This window comes from Leptonychotes weddellii, chromosome 1, assembly GCF_054177405.1.
Source record: "Leptonychotes weddellii isolate Sample4059 chromosome 1, ASM5417740v2, whole genome shotgun sequence".
Lineage (NCBI taxonomy): Eukaryota > Metazoa > Chordata > Mammalia > Carnivora > Phocidae > Leptonychotes > Leptonychotes weddellii.
In genome coordinates this window covers 108,656,047-108,671,343 of record NC_138369.1, presented here as the reverse complement: position 1 = coordinate 108,671,343, position 15,297 = coordinate 108,656,047, and the positions used below count along the sequence as shown (strand labels likewise).

Genomic DNA, 15,297 nt, shown 5'->3' with positions numbered 1-15,297 from the left:
GGCACTGACCGGGGACTCAAAATTCTGTTCACTGAAAAGCAAAGGCCAAAAAAAAAAAAAAAAACCAATACGTGGGTCCTACCTTGTAAGACGTAAATTGAAACCCTCCCACTGAGCTAGATGACCTGGAGCCCACACCAGTTCATTTCACAATTCATGAGGAAAAAAACTAGGAGGCTTAAACATTAAAATCACTTCCTAAGTATGATACACAAACGAGTGTGCCTGAAAAATCAAACTTTTTTTTTTCCCCAAACATTTTTGCTCTATTTGAAACACAAGACGCGTGAGCACAAAATGCAGTTTCAAAGGTAAAAATGTTAATTTCCAGGTTCCAACCCCGGGCAGCCATAGAAGGCAGGCAAGTGCAGAAATGGAGCGAAGGGGACAGAGTGGGGACTGAGGAGGACAGTCCCCAGCTGGGGCGGGCTGCTGCCTCTTTTTGCCAACCCACTGCTGCCAAGTGGGAAGACCAGCCCAGTGTTATCAGATCTTCTGGGTTTCTCAGATAAACAGAAAGATCCAGAATTTTAGGTAAATCTTCCAATCTTTAAGGACTGGTACCTAATTATTTTAATAATGATAACAATTATAAAGAGGCGGGGAAGAGGAGAAGCCCTGTCTGACAAATATAACAAACGGTCAGTTTTCGAGCCCCGGTTCAGATGAATTAAATTTGTTCATTCCATTCATCCTTCAACCATTCTGAATGAAGGACTGACCGGACACTACCTCAGACGCCAGGCATTGTGTGAAAAACAGACACAGTCCCTGTTCTCGAGTTTACAGTGCAACCACACAGTCAAACGCTGCAATAAGTTGAAAACAATCATAATGTTAAAACCACTGCAGAGTTTTAAATTGCCGTTATTTTGCAGCGCAACTTTGCCACGCCAGTGTTTTTCCTTAATCCTCTCCTTTTTGAAGGCAGCTCAATTTCTACCATTTGAAGGATACGGACTACAGTTTGTCTCTTATTATTACTGCCTTTGGCTAATTAAATTCTGAAGTATCTCTCAACTCAGACAGCTCAGAGCTGTCATAATTACATGTCGTATGGTGTAATTATTGTGGGTGCCACATATAACAACACCCTCTGATAATATGGCATCAACATTTTCCTTTATGAGACAGATTATGCAGAGGCTATGACTCTTCAGAAGCCTTTGTAGTGAGTGGAATTGGCAGACCTAAGGCAGAGAGGATTGTAAAAATCAGACCACAGACCTGGATAAACACACCTTTTTATTTACAGTGAAAAGCGGGCCCTCAGAAGCAGGGGTGGCTGCCTGTGTTGCTGGAAAGTAGCTGGGGACGGGGGGTGCTCACTATGTCAGCATCGCTATGAGATCACTAATTCTGAGGGACAGACATCAAGGGGTGGACAGCCACACGGGATGCATCAGAGGACCAAAGAGTTTCACTAACAAGAACATGGACTAGCCAAAGTTCCAGAGAAGAGATGGCAGAACGTGCAGATATGGTTTGGGGTACCACTAACGTGAGCTCTCCATGGAATGTACCAGCCCTCCAGAGCAGTCTCACTACATGAGACAGAAACCGATGACATGATATGCAAAGGGGAGTGAAAATCCTAGACTTCACTTTGAGTGAGATGTCTGTGCAGACTCAGCCTCCGCACAGACACTTCGAGCCCTGTTTTCTTGCCCGCCTCGTCCACTCCCTGATCCACCCCCTCCTCCATGCTCCCAGGGCACAGGCATCTTCTGCAATCCAAGCACTTCTCCTGTGGCTCTACATGTGTGTAAATACAGCCTTTTAATTTTGGTGAACCACGCTCTGCTCCCCCACTCGACTGCTCATTCCTTCAGGGCCAGAGCAGGGTCTAGTTCAGCTTTGTGTAGCCAGCACCTATCCGCACCTGGTGTAGTGCGAGCACAGGAGACATGTGACAGGTACTTATTAAAATGGACAAATCGATTACTCAGTCCCTCCTTAAGTTGGGTCGTGCATCCTGCCCTCTCGCTCCTCCTTTCTATCGCAAATCTCGAAGAAAAGACCACGATGATATCCAGACACCCAAGGCCTTTACAAGTGTGAGTGGTAGAGAGAACGTGGACAGCAGTCTGCGGTGACCGTTGTCTTTCAACATTTGCACAAGCTGTACACTCCGCAGACATCTTGATGCTGAAGAGTCTGCCCAAAGACCAAGCTTCCCCATGCTCAGTTTCCCAAACCAACACTTGACCAAACTTAACTCTTTCCACTTTCTGCCCAAGCCCCAGCCTCTAAATAGGACTCTGTCATAAAAGGAGCTGTTATATAGGGGCGCCTGGGCGGCTCAGTCAGTTAAGCAGCTGCCTTCGGCTCAGGTCATGATCCCGGGGTCCTGGGATCGAGCCCCACGTTGGGCTCCTGGCTCAGCGGGGAGCCTGCTTCTCCCTCTCCTTCTGCCTCTCCCCCTGCTCATGCTCTCGCTCTCTGTATCTCTGTGTCTCAAATGAATAAATAAAATCTTTAAAAAAAAAAAAAAAAAGGAGCTGTTATATAATGTTGTTCAGCAATAAGAGCTATAGCCTCTACTTTAACTGTTCTCATTTGAGTATCTTTCTTCTTCCTGAGCAAACTTCCCAAGAATGGTTTATTCATTTGTCTACGCTATACTGATTGTAGACTGCTTCCTGGGTCTCCCTGACACGGTGGCTATCAGGATATTTAAAGAGTAAGCCTGCATGGTGAGAGGATTTGAACTACCGAATGCAAGGAGGGAGCCATCAAGGAAAAGTTATTAAGAAGACATCAACCAGAACAGAAAAGGTCACTGGAATTGGAGGAGAAGCACATTTGAGGTAAAAGACATGCCGATGACGAGCACCATCTGAACATGGAAAGTTTTAATATGTTTAATGTGCTGTCTGGAAATGTGTACTCAAAAGAATGCTCCAGGAAATCTCTGCCTGTGTACTCCGTCTAGGGGAAACAAAGGCTTTCGCAAAGAAGAAACAAAAGGAGGGCAGAAACTCGCTCTTGATAAAATGACATGCTGCATGCTGATCAAAAGGCACAGACAAAGTCAAGAGAACTGTGGACACGGATGAGGTACTTTAAACTTCTGTCTTTCAGGGCAAGCCTGTTCACATGTTATCCTGAGCCGCTGGGAGAAACAAGTTTTCTGTTTACATTTAAGGAGATCTACTTCCTGAAGAAGAGGCAGTAAGAACACTCATTAGCAATTAATATCCTGCAAGCTTAAAAGAAAAAAAAAAAGACAAATACGACAAACGAAACATTTGCTAGTTGCCGTTTAAGAACAGGAGGACAATGAGGCATCTAAATCTATCCCCACCCCCACTGACCCCCAATGAACATGTATATGAGAAGAGTCACCAACAATACAAGATAAAAAGAGGCATACATACCACCCTCCTGTAGGCTGTAAGTATCACATATTAAATTAGCGAATCAGTAATGTCTGTGTTAACACTTCTGTTCTTAACCTAATGGTTTCCTTATTTAAACACTGGTGACTGCTGTAATTCTTCTTCAGAGATTATTAAAATACCAAACCAATAGAGGAGGGCCTGGGTGGCTCAGTCGGTCGGTTAAGTGTCCGACTTGTGATTTCAGCTCGGGTCATGATCTCGGGGTTGTGGGATCGAGCCCTGCATCAGGCTCCCTGCTCATGAGGAGCCGGAGTTTCTCTCCCTCTGCCCACCTCGACTTGTGAGCGCACACTCTCTCTCTCTCAAATAACTAATCTTTTAAAAAAATAAAGAATAAAATAAAACACTAAACCAACAGAAAAAGCTGGAAATTGGGCTGATGCTTGCACTTTCATGCTTCAAACTAGCGGTTACATTTCTAAACCTCTAAAACCAAAGACAGTTAAATTTATATACCATAGGTTCTGAAAATGTAGGCACCAATATTCTGATTACTGATGGGCACTGCCATAATTTATATAGCCATACACAAAAACTCAGGTTAGGAAACCTGACAAGAATAGTTATGTTGTCAGGGACGCCTGGGTGGCTCAGTCGGTTAAGCGTCTGCCTTCAGCTCAGGTCATGATCCCAGGGTCCTGGGATCGACTCCCGCATCGGCTCCCTGCTCCGCAGGGAGCCTGCTTCTCCCTCTGCCTCCCTCTCTCTCTATCTCTCATGAATAAATAAATAAAATCTTTAAAAAAAAAAAAAAGAATAGTATGTTGTCAGGCATATTTAGGGAAGCAAACTCTATTTAGCCAGGCTGATCTATTCAGAGGTAAAAGAAATTATAGTGAGAGGAACAGAGATACTTTATTTAGAAAACAATAGTTCAAAATAAAGCTATTCCATTTCACTCCTAGGTAGATATCCAAGAGAAATGAAAATATACATCCACACAAAAATTTGCACACAAATGTTCACAACCGCCTTATTCATAATAGCCAAAGAGTGAAAAGGACCCAAATGTCCATCAACTGATGAATGAATAAGCAAAATGTAATATATCCATGTGATGGAGTAGCACTTGCCAGTAATGTATTGATACACGCTATTACATGGATGAACCTTGAAAACATTATGCTCAGTGAAAGAAGCCAGGCGCAAAAGACTGCGTATTGCATGATTTCATTTATATGAAATGTCCGGAATGGGCCAATTACCTCCAGAGAGAAAAAGTAGGTTAGTGGTTGCCAAGGAATACAGAGAAGGAAGGACTGGGATGTGACTGCACCAGGGTTTCTGTTTATAATGATTAGAAGGTTCTAAAACTGTGGTCTTAGCTGCACAATTCTGTGAAAATAGCAAATTCCACTGTATACCTTAAATACTATCTCAATAAAGCAAAGCTGTTAAAAGTTGCTTCCGTCCACACTGTGTGTTAACTACTGTTCTTGTTCATTTAGTTGATAATGTACTTTTTAAAATATTCATTCATAATGAGGATGGCTTTTCATTTTAAGTAAAGAATCATCCTTTTCCTGCTACCTCTATAAAATGACAAACCAACATTTGAAACTTAACATGACTCTGGATAATGAAAACTAACAGTGTCTCTTATTTAGAGAGACAGAACAGAGCGGACTACCTTGGCAAGAACTTGTCCTAACTAAGTCCCGAAACCATCAGGACAAAACTCAGGAGGAGGAGGCCTGTGGGGACTGGGGAGCTTTCTCCTAACTGCGGTGGTTCTTTTGCATATACGGAAATGTTTAGAATGTCCTCTGCACAGCTGCGAAGTATTAAGAATGCTGTAAACACACACAAGGTGAGCATCGCCATATACACTCCTAACACAAAGGTAGAGGCACAGCCCCATGGCCAGTGGCCAGCTCTTTATAACAGTATCATTTGAGGGGTGGCTCAAATGCTGCCCATCCCTCCCTTAAAATGTCACCCCCAAGGGTCTGCAGACAGTGTCCACCACGTCCATCATCGAAGTCAACCCTCTATCTCCAAAGTGGCTATGGTGGGCATATGAAGCCTGGGCAGATGAAGCCGATTTTCTGCAAAAAGGCTAAAACTACAAAGAAGACTGTGCTAGGCTTGAATGTGTTGAGCCCAACTGCAGATCTAAGAGAATGTTGGCGATTAAGAGATGCAAGCAAGGGCAGCTATCTGGCTCAGTCAGTAGAGCATGCTACTCTTGATCTCGGGGTTGTAAGTTTGAGCCCCACGCTGGGTTTAGAGATTAGTTAAAAATAAGAATAAAAAAAAAGATGCAAGTCTTTTGAATTGGGAGGAGATAGAAGAGAAAGGGCCAAGAGATCCAGTTCTAAGCTTTTTATTTTGTTATATTATGAAGACAATAAAATCTTGAGGTTATGCTCAGAAAAATAATAGTAATAATAATAATAACCAGAAAACATTAGTAGAGATCATATTCTCTGGTGTGTCCTCTGTGTCCTGATCCTTAACACAGATCTCCTGAGCATCACACCACACAGGCTCTTAAGAGCAAGCAGCAAATACCAACAGGTGTCTTAGGCAAGCACTCAAAACTCATGCAGTCCCAGACTTTTGGATCCTGACCTTTGGTCCTTGTTCTTTTTGTTGACCGCCTCCTTTCCTTACCCCCTCCTCTCTGGTATTTTTCCACTGTTTTTGGTTTTGCTTGCTCCTTGAGTCTCTTCACCTTGTGCCTTAACCCAGGTTCCACACACAGGCCCTGAGGATTCTACTATACCTAACTAGGCCAAAACTAAATGTTACAGCCCAAAGGAAAGAGCAGAGGCTTGAGGAAATGAGGGAGACACGGATGGAGACTCTAGGGGCAGAAAGAGGAAGAAAAATGTCCGGCACAGAGGCTACTGCCTAGGCTGAGCCACAGTGACATAGAGGTAACCTCAAGGCATGATAAATCTTGGGTTGATCCTGCTAAGAGGGAGATTTCAAACACACTCAGCCCACTTACCAAGTATGCCCCATTAAGAGAAATTCAGGGTTATTGTCAATCAATAGCTTGGCCCACATAACCTATAAATATATTAATGTTGTTAACACAGTCATATCTACTAATTAGAAAGACTAAAACATTTCCTTCCAATGAGAATTTTTAGAGTGAGTATAGCCCCAGTTTGAGAAAGCTTGATATTTGACAGTGTATAAAACAAATGAATTAGCAGATTTTCCCATTCCTGGCTTTACAGATAAATAAAATACAGATAAAATTAAAATGTGATTTTATTAATCAAAATTATTAAGCAGCTTCTACTTAGAGCTAAGGTAGACATACAGAGCAGTGAAATGCTGCATGGCCTGAGGATGTCCACAGTCTTTTCAGGCTTTGGTCATTTCTAAGTGCAAAAAAGTTTATGTCTAATGAGAGAATTTGAAAATTCTGTAACTAAGGACTTGGTGTGCTAGAGATCATAAACTACAAAAGGGTGTTCTGTGTGAACTGAATTACAGCACTGAGGAAGAAATCATCAAAACACAAGAATGGTGCACAGTAACATGGACACGTGGTCTCGGGTCTCCAAGTACATACTCAAACAGGAATTAGGTGACTGAGCGGAGGCCCAAGATGCCTTCCAAATTGAGTCACATTTGAATACCTTTTTTTTTTTTTAAAGATTTTATTTATTTGAGAGAGAGAGAGCACAAGAGGGGGGAGCGGGAGAGGAAGAAGCAGACTCTCCGCTGAGCAGGGAGCCCGATGCGGGACTCGATCCAGGGACTCCAGGATCATGACCTGAGCCGAAGGCAGTCTCTTTAACCAACTGAGCCACCCAGGCGCCCCACCTTGTTTTTTTTTATCCTTTTAATCAGTGAAAAGGGAGACCAGACACTGCACCTTAAACAGTCCCTGGCACTTTTGGAGATCTTCCCATGAGCATGATGAAGAGGGCAAGGGCTACACCCAGAGAGCTGACCAGATGTTACTCCAGGTGTTACAGGGCAACTCTGGGCAGGGCACTGACATGATGTGGGTGTTTTTCAAGATTTTACGTACGTATTTATTTGAGGAGAGAGAGAGATCGCTCGCACATGTGCAAGCAGGGGGAGGGGCAGAGGGAGAGGGAGAGAAAACCTCAAGCAGACTCCGTGCTGAGCACAGAGCCTCACATGGGGCTCAATCTCATGACCTGAGCTGAAACCAAGAGTCAGTCGCTCAACCGACTGAGCCACCCAGGCGCCTTTGATGTGGGTGTTTTCGGAAATTCTCTCAAACGACTGCTGTGTGGTAAATACTTTCTGCTGGGCAAAAAGTAAAAGCAGGGAGACCAGTGAGAGGGACTGTCCTACCCTGGTGAGAGATGCTGGCTTGGAGTCCAGTGGTGGTAGCGGAAATGAAGTAGACATGGCAAATTATGGTTTCAGCACATTTCCCTGAGATGAAGCCAACAGGCCTTGCCGACAGGCTTGGGAGAGGAAGACTAGAAGATGCAAGTGAAGACTCTGGGCTTGAAGAGCAATGGAGCGAAGGAAGCAGAGGCTCTACTTAGAGAACATCTACTGTAAGAAGAGCAGAGACAGGAAGTGGTAACTACACAGTGATGTGGAGTCAAGGGAGACGATCTTGTTTTGCTGGGTAGTTGTTTGTTTGTGGGTTTGAGGTAAAGGATACTACAGGATGTCTGGTGGAAATGATCCAGCACAGAGAGAGAGATTAAAGAGTCAGGAAGGGAGGTGCCCATCAGTGGTGAGAAAGGATGAAATTCATTCAACCAATGAACGTTTACTGAACATCCATTAGATATTCTAAAGCACAAGAAAGTAATATAAATAAATTAGGCAGCAAAGTAATACCCAATAGAGGCAAAGTATGAATGGACTGTGATGGATAAAGGGTGTTCACATACTATGACAGATTGTGGGGAGGGAAAGCAAGCACATACGGACATCAAATAAATGGCTAATTAACGTATTTGAATTATTGATAGAGTTTGAGCAAAGATTTTTCACGAAATTATTCCCAATTCTACTTTTCATAAGACAAAGACTTTTACCTTTATGCTCCTAAAGAACTGTGCAAAGACAAAAGGATATTTATTTAGTAGAAGACTGAGCAAACCCGGTGTTTGCAGTCAAATGAAAATCTGTTATCAAAACAGTTCACCTAATAATTTTTTAAAGCTTTATGTAACCATTTAAATTTCTTCCCAAGTGCTGCGTGAATGAGTTCAGAAATATCTTTTCTATTTTGTGATATTCAGTAATACTGACGGAGAAGTTTTACAGAGAATAAGTACCGTCACTTTCCAAGCAGCAGGCTCTACATTTGGAAGCCAGGGTGGGTTCTCGTGGACCTGTGCATCTCGCTGAGGTCAGTCACCCCCAGCGTGAGATCAAACCCTGACCCGCCCTCTGAGTGTTCTGCTCTGGACAACCAGGCCAACCAGTCAAGCACAATACAGGACATGAATCAACAGACATTTTATTCCAAAGACTTGTACATATTTTCGAAATGATTCATTTAAAAATCAGACATTTTCCTGATGCTTCAGCAGTTAATACCAACTGAATGAGGTAAGATTTGCTGCTATCAGAAGCCATAATCGGATATTTTTAAAAAATCATATAGCAGTCATACAGCACAAACACTTACCTCTAGGAGTATGAATGTTCACAATCACAGATCTTTGAATCTCAAACTAGAACAATGACTGGGTAAATGGTTTGCACTTAAACAGTTTGACTTAAATGTCCCTCTTACCACACCAACCTGCTGAGCTGCATCCCCATTCACCAAGTGGGGCATCATGGCTACCTCTCCGTTCAGCAATGGCGGTAGTTCCAGAGGGATTTGGTCGGTCATCATCATTGTGACGTACATTCATGGAGAACTGCCCTCAACTGGCTTCCTGCAAAAGAACCACCATTTTTTAAAAAGGACCCAGGATCCCAAACAGTCACCAATAACAACATCAGCAATTTAAGTGCACCATCATGAAATCAGCTGAAAATCAAATTATTCTAATCCTACGTTACTGTGCCAGGCCCCAAGGAGGGGTAAAGCCAAAGCAAGGAAATGGCTTGAACTAGGAGACCACTGACTTGAGTCTCCAAGCTGCCCTGTAAACATAACCTCCCAGACCTAGACTTTGTCATTTAAATTTCTTAAATACATGAATAATAGTAACTACCCTCCTCCAGGGATCTTTCTGGGGCTAAAACGAGACAGTACTGTAAGAAGGTCAAGTGTCAAACAAACACTGGTGGTATCATTATCTTTAATTACAGAAAATAAGGCCAAAGAGGATGACCTATAAAAACAGGTGTTCCCTTTCGTTAGGATCAAAATACTGTTCATAAGCAGTTAATCCAAGTAAGTTAACAGAGGTTATACTGCAATTGTTGCAATTTCTGACCCTGCCACTAATTTGGTAATTAATCATGTTCTAATTATCTCTCTCTCGTCATTTCCTTGAATTGAATTTAACCTGCTGTGCATTTATGTCCTTATCACTGTGCAGATCTTGAACTTCCCTGTCTCTCAGACAGAACCCATGGCACCTTGTGCAGAGTAGGGCTCAAAGGCAGACCACCTTGCTTCCACAGAATAAATGATTTTCATACAACTATTCAAGACAGCACAAAGCCCACTGTCATTCCAAAATGGTACTTGCTACCAAAAACAAGCTTTCCAATTCAACAGTGGGAAAGTAACAACAAATTCCTGTTTAAATTGTAACTTGTTCTTTAAGAAGCATTTACATATCCTTCACTTATGCCTAAAAATTTATGGCACATAAAGTTTAATATCATGGGCAAAGAAGACAAAACAAACACACATTTTCAATCCATTCAGAAACAAACGGACATATACATTTATCACTCATAATGACGTCCCCCCAAATATCAAGTCAAGGATATCTGATCCCCAATTGGGAATCCCAATATCCAAATCAGGCAAAACAGTGGAACAAATCCTTTAATGATGGTCTCAAATTTGTCTCAGGTGTGACAGAAATAAAGTATTTTTCTCATTCTTAACCCCCTCCACTCCAAACATTAAATTTATTTCCCTCTCCGGCAAGCCCACCCAAAAGAAACCCCTTCCCTGGAAGTATCAAATGATGCATAAAAGCCACCCAAGAGACTGTAAACTTCTTTTATTTTAAAAAGGTAAAATTTTACACTGTTCATTATAACCCCATTTGGAGAAACTAATTATTTTAAGCACCAAACAACGAAGTCTTGTCCCAACTAGGGAAGCACATTCTATAATAACAGGTCTTATAATTCAGTGTTAATAGTACCATCATGCTGTTTTATGAGGCAATTACTCAGTTCCTAAGCAAATGAAAGTACAAAACCCAAAGCCCAACAGTTTATCCTGATGAAGGAAACAGATTTTTGCACAGTAAAATTAACTAAGATAATTCCATTGACACTATCATGACATCACTGCTTGATTGAGTAGGTCAAATGAGGGAGAACCGATGTCTGTTTCAATTTTATTTCTAATATACTTAATCCTCCTAGTGGATGAGGAAAGGACAGCTACTCTCCCCAGACTGCTGATATTACACAGGCTTGTTTTTAAGTGGAATGTTTTATTTCATGTTTCTTCCTAATTGCAGGTCGGATAAACAGGGCAGTAATTTACATCAGGGGTCTGAGTATAAAGCCTCTGGGATGAGCAGCACTCTCTTCCAGCTGAAGAGTTCCAAGGCACTTTGCTGGTGAGGCTGTGGTGCAGATTATGGCTCTGTCTTCTCTCCCTTCCCTGCGAAAGCAGTGAGGGGCCAAAGCCCTTTGCCACATGGGCAGCCCCAGCTGTCATCTCAGACACAAGCCCAAGGATGGAACCTGCTTCTCTTTTCTCACCCCAAGAGGCAGCAGGAGCAAACCGACTGCAGGGCTTGCCCCTAGGTCCCTTCGGCCTCTAGGTCCTTCCATGAGGCTAGAGAAGAGTAAATAATGAATGGGGGCGGGAGGGATGCGCACAGGACTGAGGTCCTTAGGACCTGCTCTGGGCTGTAGCTCCTTATGCTCCATATGGTCGAACCCAGCTGCCTGATTTTTCAGTATTGGGGTTTGAGACTCAAATCCAATTAACCAGTGCTATTTTATTCCTATTTCTCACAGTCTCCTGGGGATAATTGCAGGTACTGGGTAGCAGGAGATATTCATAATCTGAAACCAAATTCAGGCATTTCTGGTCCCGTCCCTAATACCAAAGAATATCTCAATGCCAGCACTGTATCTAACAGTGACAATTCCAATTTAAGAAAACTTCTGGTTGGTGCCCAGTTAAACAATGGCACTTGCTATTAACAGAGCAGTCTGAAGCACAAATGTCAGGTCCATAAACTCCAGGCTCTGCAACTGTGGGATAAGGGGACAGACCTAAGGCCTACAAAGGTCCGAGAGATGTAGGATGGGAGAGCAGGGGGCCCATACAGAGTTACAAAAATACCCAAAGAAACCAAGTCCACTGGCACAAGGAGATAATTATAATTGTATTTGCTTTTGAAAACTGTACAGGCAACCTCGGGTAATGCAGCTATTCTATAAAGAAAAAAGGTGCCCGAATCCTTTTTTTTCTCCCCCCTGCTACAATAGACTATCTACCTCAGAGATGTATAGTGGCTTTTGCAGATTATTGGGAGGGGAGCCGGGAAGGGAAGACAGAGGGAACCGTACTTAAAAGAAAGTCAACTATGTGACAATCACTCAGACAGCAATCAGTGAGAATTTATAAACATCACACACTCCTAATGTCTAAACTCAACCATACTGTTAATCATGGAGGAAACTGAAGAATGAATAAAGTGAATAAAAGCCACTGTGAACCCTAGCACGGAGCCTCACCTCTCCATAACCGAAGCTGTTGATCCTCTTATCCTTAGGCCACTGGCCTGCTAAAATCCAAGCCCTGTTTTCTAATCCCGAAGAGTTTTATCAGAGGTAAACCAGACTTTATCCCAAGTATCAGGTAAAAGATTCATCTAGATGGGGTGGTACATGCAGCCAGCAATATTTAAATTCCCCTTTCTAGGCTCTATGCCCATACAGAGAATAGTTTCATTTGCCTGGAATGCAAAAGATATAATGAAAAAAGTAAGTACATTATCTGTAAGCAAGATAATGCCCAGCTATTTAGCAAGGCAAATGCCAGCCAAGTTGTCCCTTAAAATGATCATGGAATACAATTTAGCGTCACAGATGAAGCAATAAATGTGGAAGGCTTATTATCCAAACAGTTAACTTTAAGGAACAAAACTTACTTTATTTGTAATGACTGTGGATAGAAAGGGCACTTCTCCCTCATTGTAGGGCATGCTGGCCATAACATTTTTTTTCTTAGGGATGTGGGGTCATTGTTCCCAACAATCCTGTGTTCAGTCACAAGGTGATGTGTTAAGGACTTACTGAAGCATTCTGACCTTACCTATCCGGAGAAATTCACCCCTTCTTTGAGATCTTATATGTAATTGTTGGTTTTTCCCTATTTCTCTTTAGGCAATACTGCAAACCACACCCCCCTCGCATTTCAGGACCCTATCCTAAATTTGCTGTCTTACATCTTCCTTGGCCTAAGAGGCCAGATCGCTAGTCATGTACACACACAGAAGAGGAACAGTCCCTGTGGGGTCACTGAAGCTCGCTTATGTGCCTTCAACCATCTTCCTTGATCACTTGCTGATTATCAGCTCTAAGAGAAGCTGAATGGCCAGATGGGTAACCTCCAGAAAACTGAGCTCTGACTGTTTTTTGTTATAGTCAGAAAGCCTCAGGAGAAACCACCCTGACAAAACACTTATTTTCCTGGTCTGGGTTCCTTATCCCCTAGACAGATGTGTATCTGAGCTGGCCAAATGGGTCCCAGACCTCGGGTATTTTATTCAAGGCTGTGCCACATTCACATTGTCCCCCTTGCAAGGACCCCATTCTTTAGACCACTACCCTTCACACATGAATAAAAATGTGCTGCAAAACTAATACGGATTAAAAAATGGAAAATAGATGACCCTTGCTACAACGCTTTTTTCTAATCCTCTGAATTTTTTTTTTCCTTCACAGAGCTCCAAGGTTTCGCTCCTTTTCTTCATTGTGTTCTTACCCATACTTCCATTTCAAAGAATTTGGTAACAACCACAGGCCTTCACCACCTCTCCCCCTAACCACACATCCTAACACTAAAACCACAAGTGCTTCATGCCCAGCCAGTTGTAGTCTTTTGACTGACAGGAGAGGGATGCCACGTGAGCACTTGTGGTTACCTTCTCCCTCTCCTATGACAGCCAGTCGTTTGCCACTTTCATTACCTGCTAGCAAGGCCCAGAATTAAGGGAAGAAGCCCCTCCCCAGCTAACGGCAGGGGTGGGGGCTGGGCAATCTGAGAAACAAAAAGAACAGATCCTCACTGTTAGTAAGACATTTAACTCCGTCCAAATATGCCCCAAAGCTTTTAAAGAACACCTTACTTTAAAAGAATATTACAAAAGGTCTTCAGTTTTTACATTACTCTAGGCAACTGGCTTATTACTTTTTCCTCTTATGTTGCTTCCCCCACTCCAAGTCTAAAAAGGTTTTCCATGGTATTTTGGCCCCAGCCTATACCAAGAAACATACTGGCCAAATTCATGAAAAACCTGATTCTGAGGAGAGAACCAGAGATCCATTTCCAAAGGCCAGAGAAAGCAACAATATACTAGGAAGCTTTTCTGACTTGAAAAAACCAAAGCCCTAATCACTGCTGGGAGAGTTCTAAGTTGGTGGACCTGGCCTTCAAAGTAGCAACAAAATGTCCTGGTCCCTCACTCCGTGGGCCAATGACCCAAATTTCCTTACATTAATTCAAGATGTGAATCAGCAGTACAGTACCCAAATTAGTTTCAGATGACAAGAGAAAAAGAAACGTAACAACACCAAAAGGAACAAAGTATAACCATCAGGACGGAAGGAGCCAGCCCAGCTGCAGGAAAAGGAGGGGATAAATTTAAGTCGGGCAGAGGCACGGGCTCCCAAGCTCACTTCACCTACCCTCTAATGTGGCTTTTGAATGACTTCCAGACTATCCCAGGGAAGTGTCTAAATAAGCAGATGCAGTAAAGGAACCAATAAGAAGACTGTACACCATCAGTGTTAACTTTCTGCTTCCATTCTGCAATTTAAAATGCACTTTCAGAAACCAAATGGGTTCCCTGATGAAAGGGAAATTGATGGAAACCCATCAATTACAGGAACCTCTTATAAAGCAATTGGGCAAATAAATCATCTAATAAATATTAATAAATAATCTTCAAAATTCATACCACTAAAGATAACTGTGATTCCATAAAGTTTGTATCTTTTCCAATAAAACACAGAGTAACCAATCACATGCACATAATCTAAACCGCATGTAAACACTGGCTTGCAACATGTTTGTTCTACAGCCTGAGAAAAATACCATCACGGACACAGTGGTAAATCAAAGCTTGAGGGGCGCCTGGGTGGCTCAGTCAGTTAAGCGGCTGCCTTCGGCTCAGGTCATGATCCCAGGGTCCTGGGATCGAGCCCCGCATCGGGCTCCCTGCTCCGTGGGAAGCCTGCTTCTCCCTCTCCCACTCCCCCTGCTTGTGTTCCCTCTCTCGCTGTCTCTGTCAAATAAATAAATAAAATCTTTAAAAAAATAAAATAAAGTACCAGTTGACTTCTAATAGTGAGAATCTATTGCAGGCCTGGTTTCAGAAAATTGTCATAAACATACCAGAGAGGGCGCCTGGGTGGCTCAGTTGGTTAAGCGACTGCCTTCGGCTCAGGTCGTGATCCTGGAGTCCCGGGATCGAGTCCCGCATCGGGCTCCCTGCTCGGCGGGGAGCCTGCTTCTCCCTCTGACCCTTCCCCCTGTCATGTGCTCTCTGTCTCTCTCATTCTCTCTGTCTCAAATAAATAAATAAAATCTTTAAAAAAA

The 15,297-nt window shown here is 42.9% G+C and overlaps 1 protein-coding gene across 2 annotated transcripts in view; it reads right to left on the bottom strand.

Annotated features, from left to right (window-relative positions):
• FNDC3B (fibronectin type III domain containing 3B) overlaps window positions 1-15,297 on the bottom strand; it is a 326,828-nt gene that overhangs the window by 243,271 nt on the left and 68,260 nt on the right. For both annotated transcript variants that reach the window (XM_081829673.1, XM_081829674.1), the window contains exon 2: window positions 9,115-9,253. In XM_081829673.1, the coding sequence (XP_081685799.1) occupies window positions 9,115-9,225 (111 nt within the window). In that variant the 5' untranslated portion in view covers window positions 9,226-9,253. The remainder of the gene's footprint in view (window positions 1-9,114; window positions 9,254-15,297) is intronic.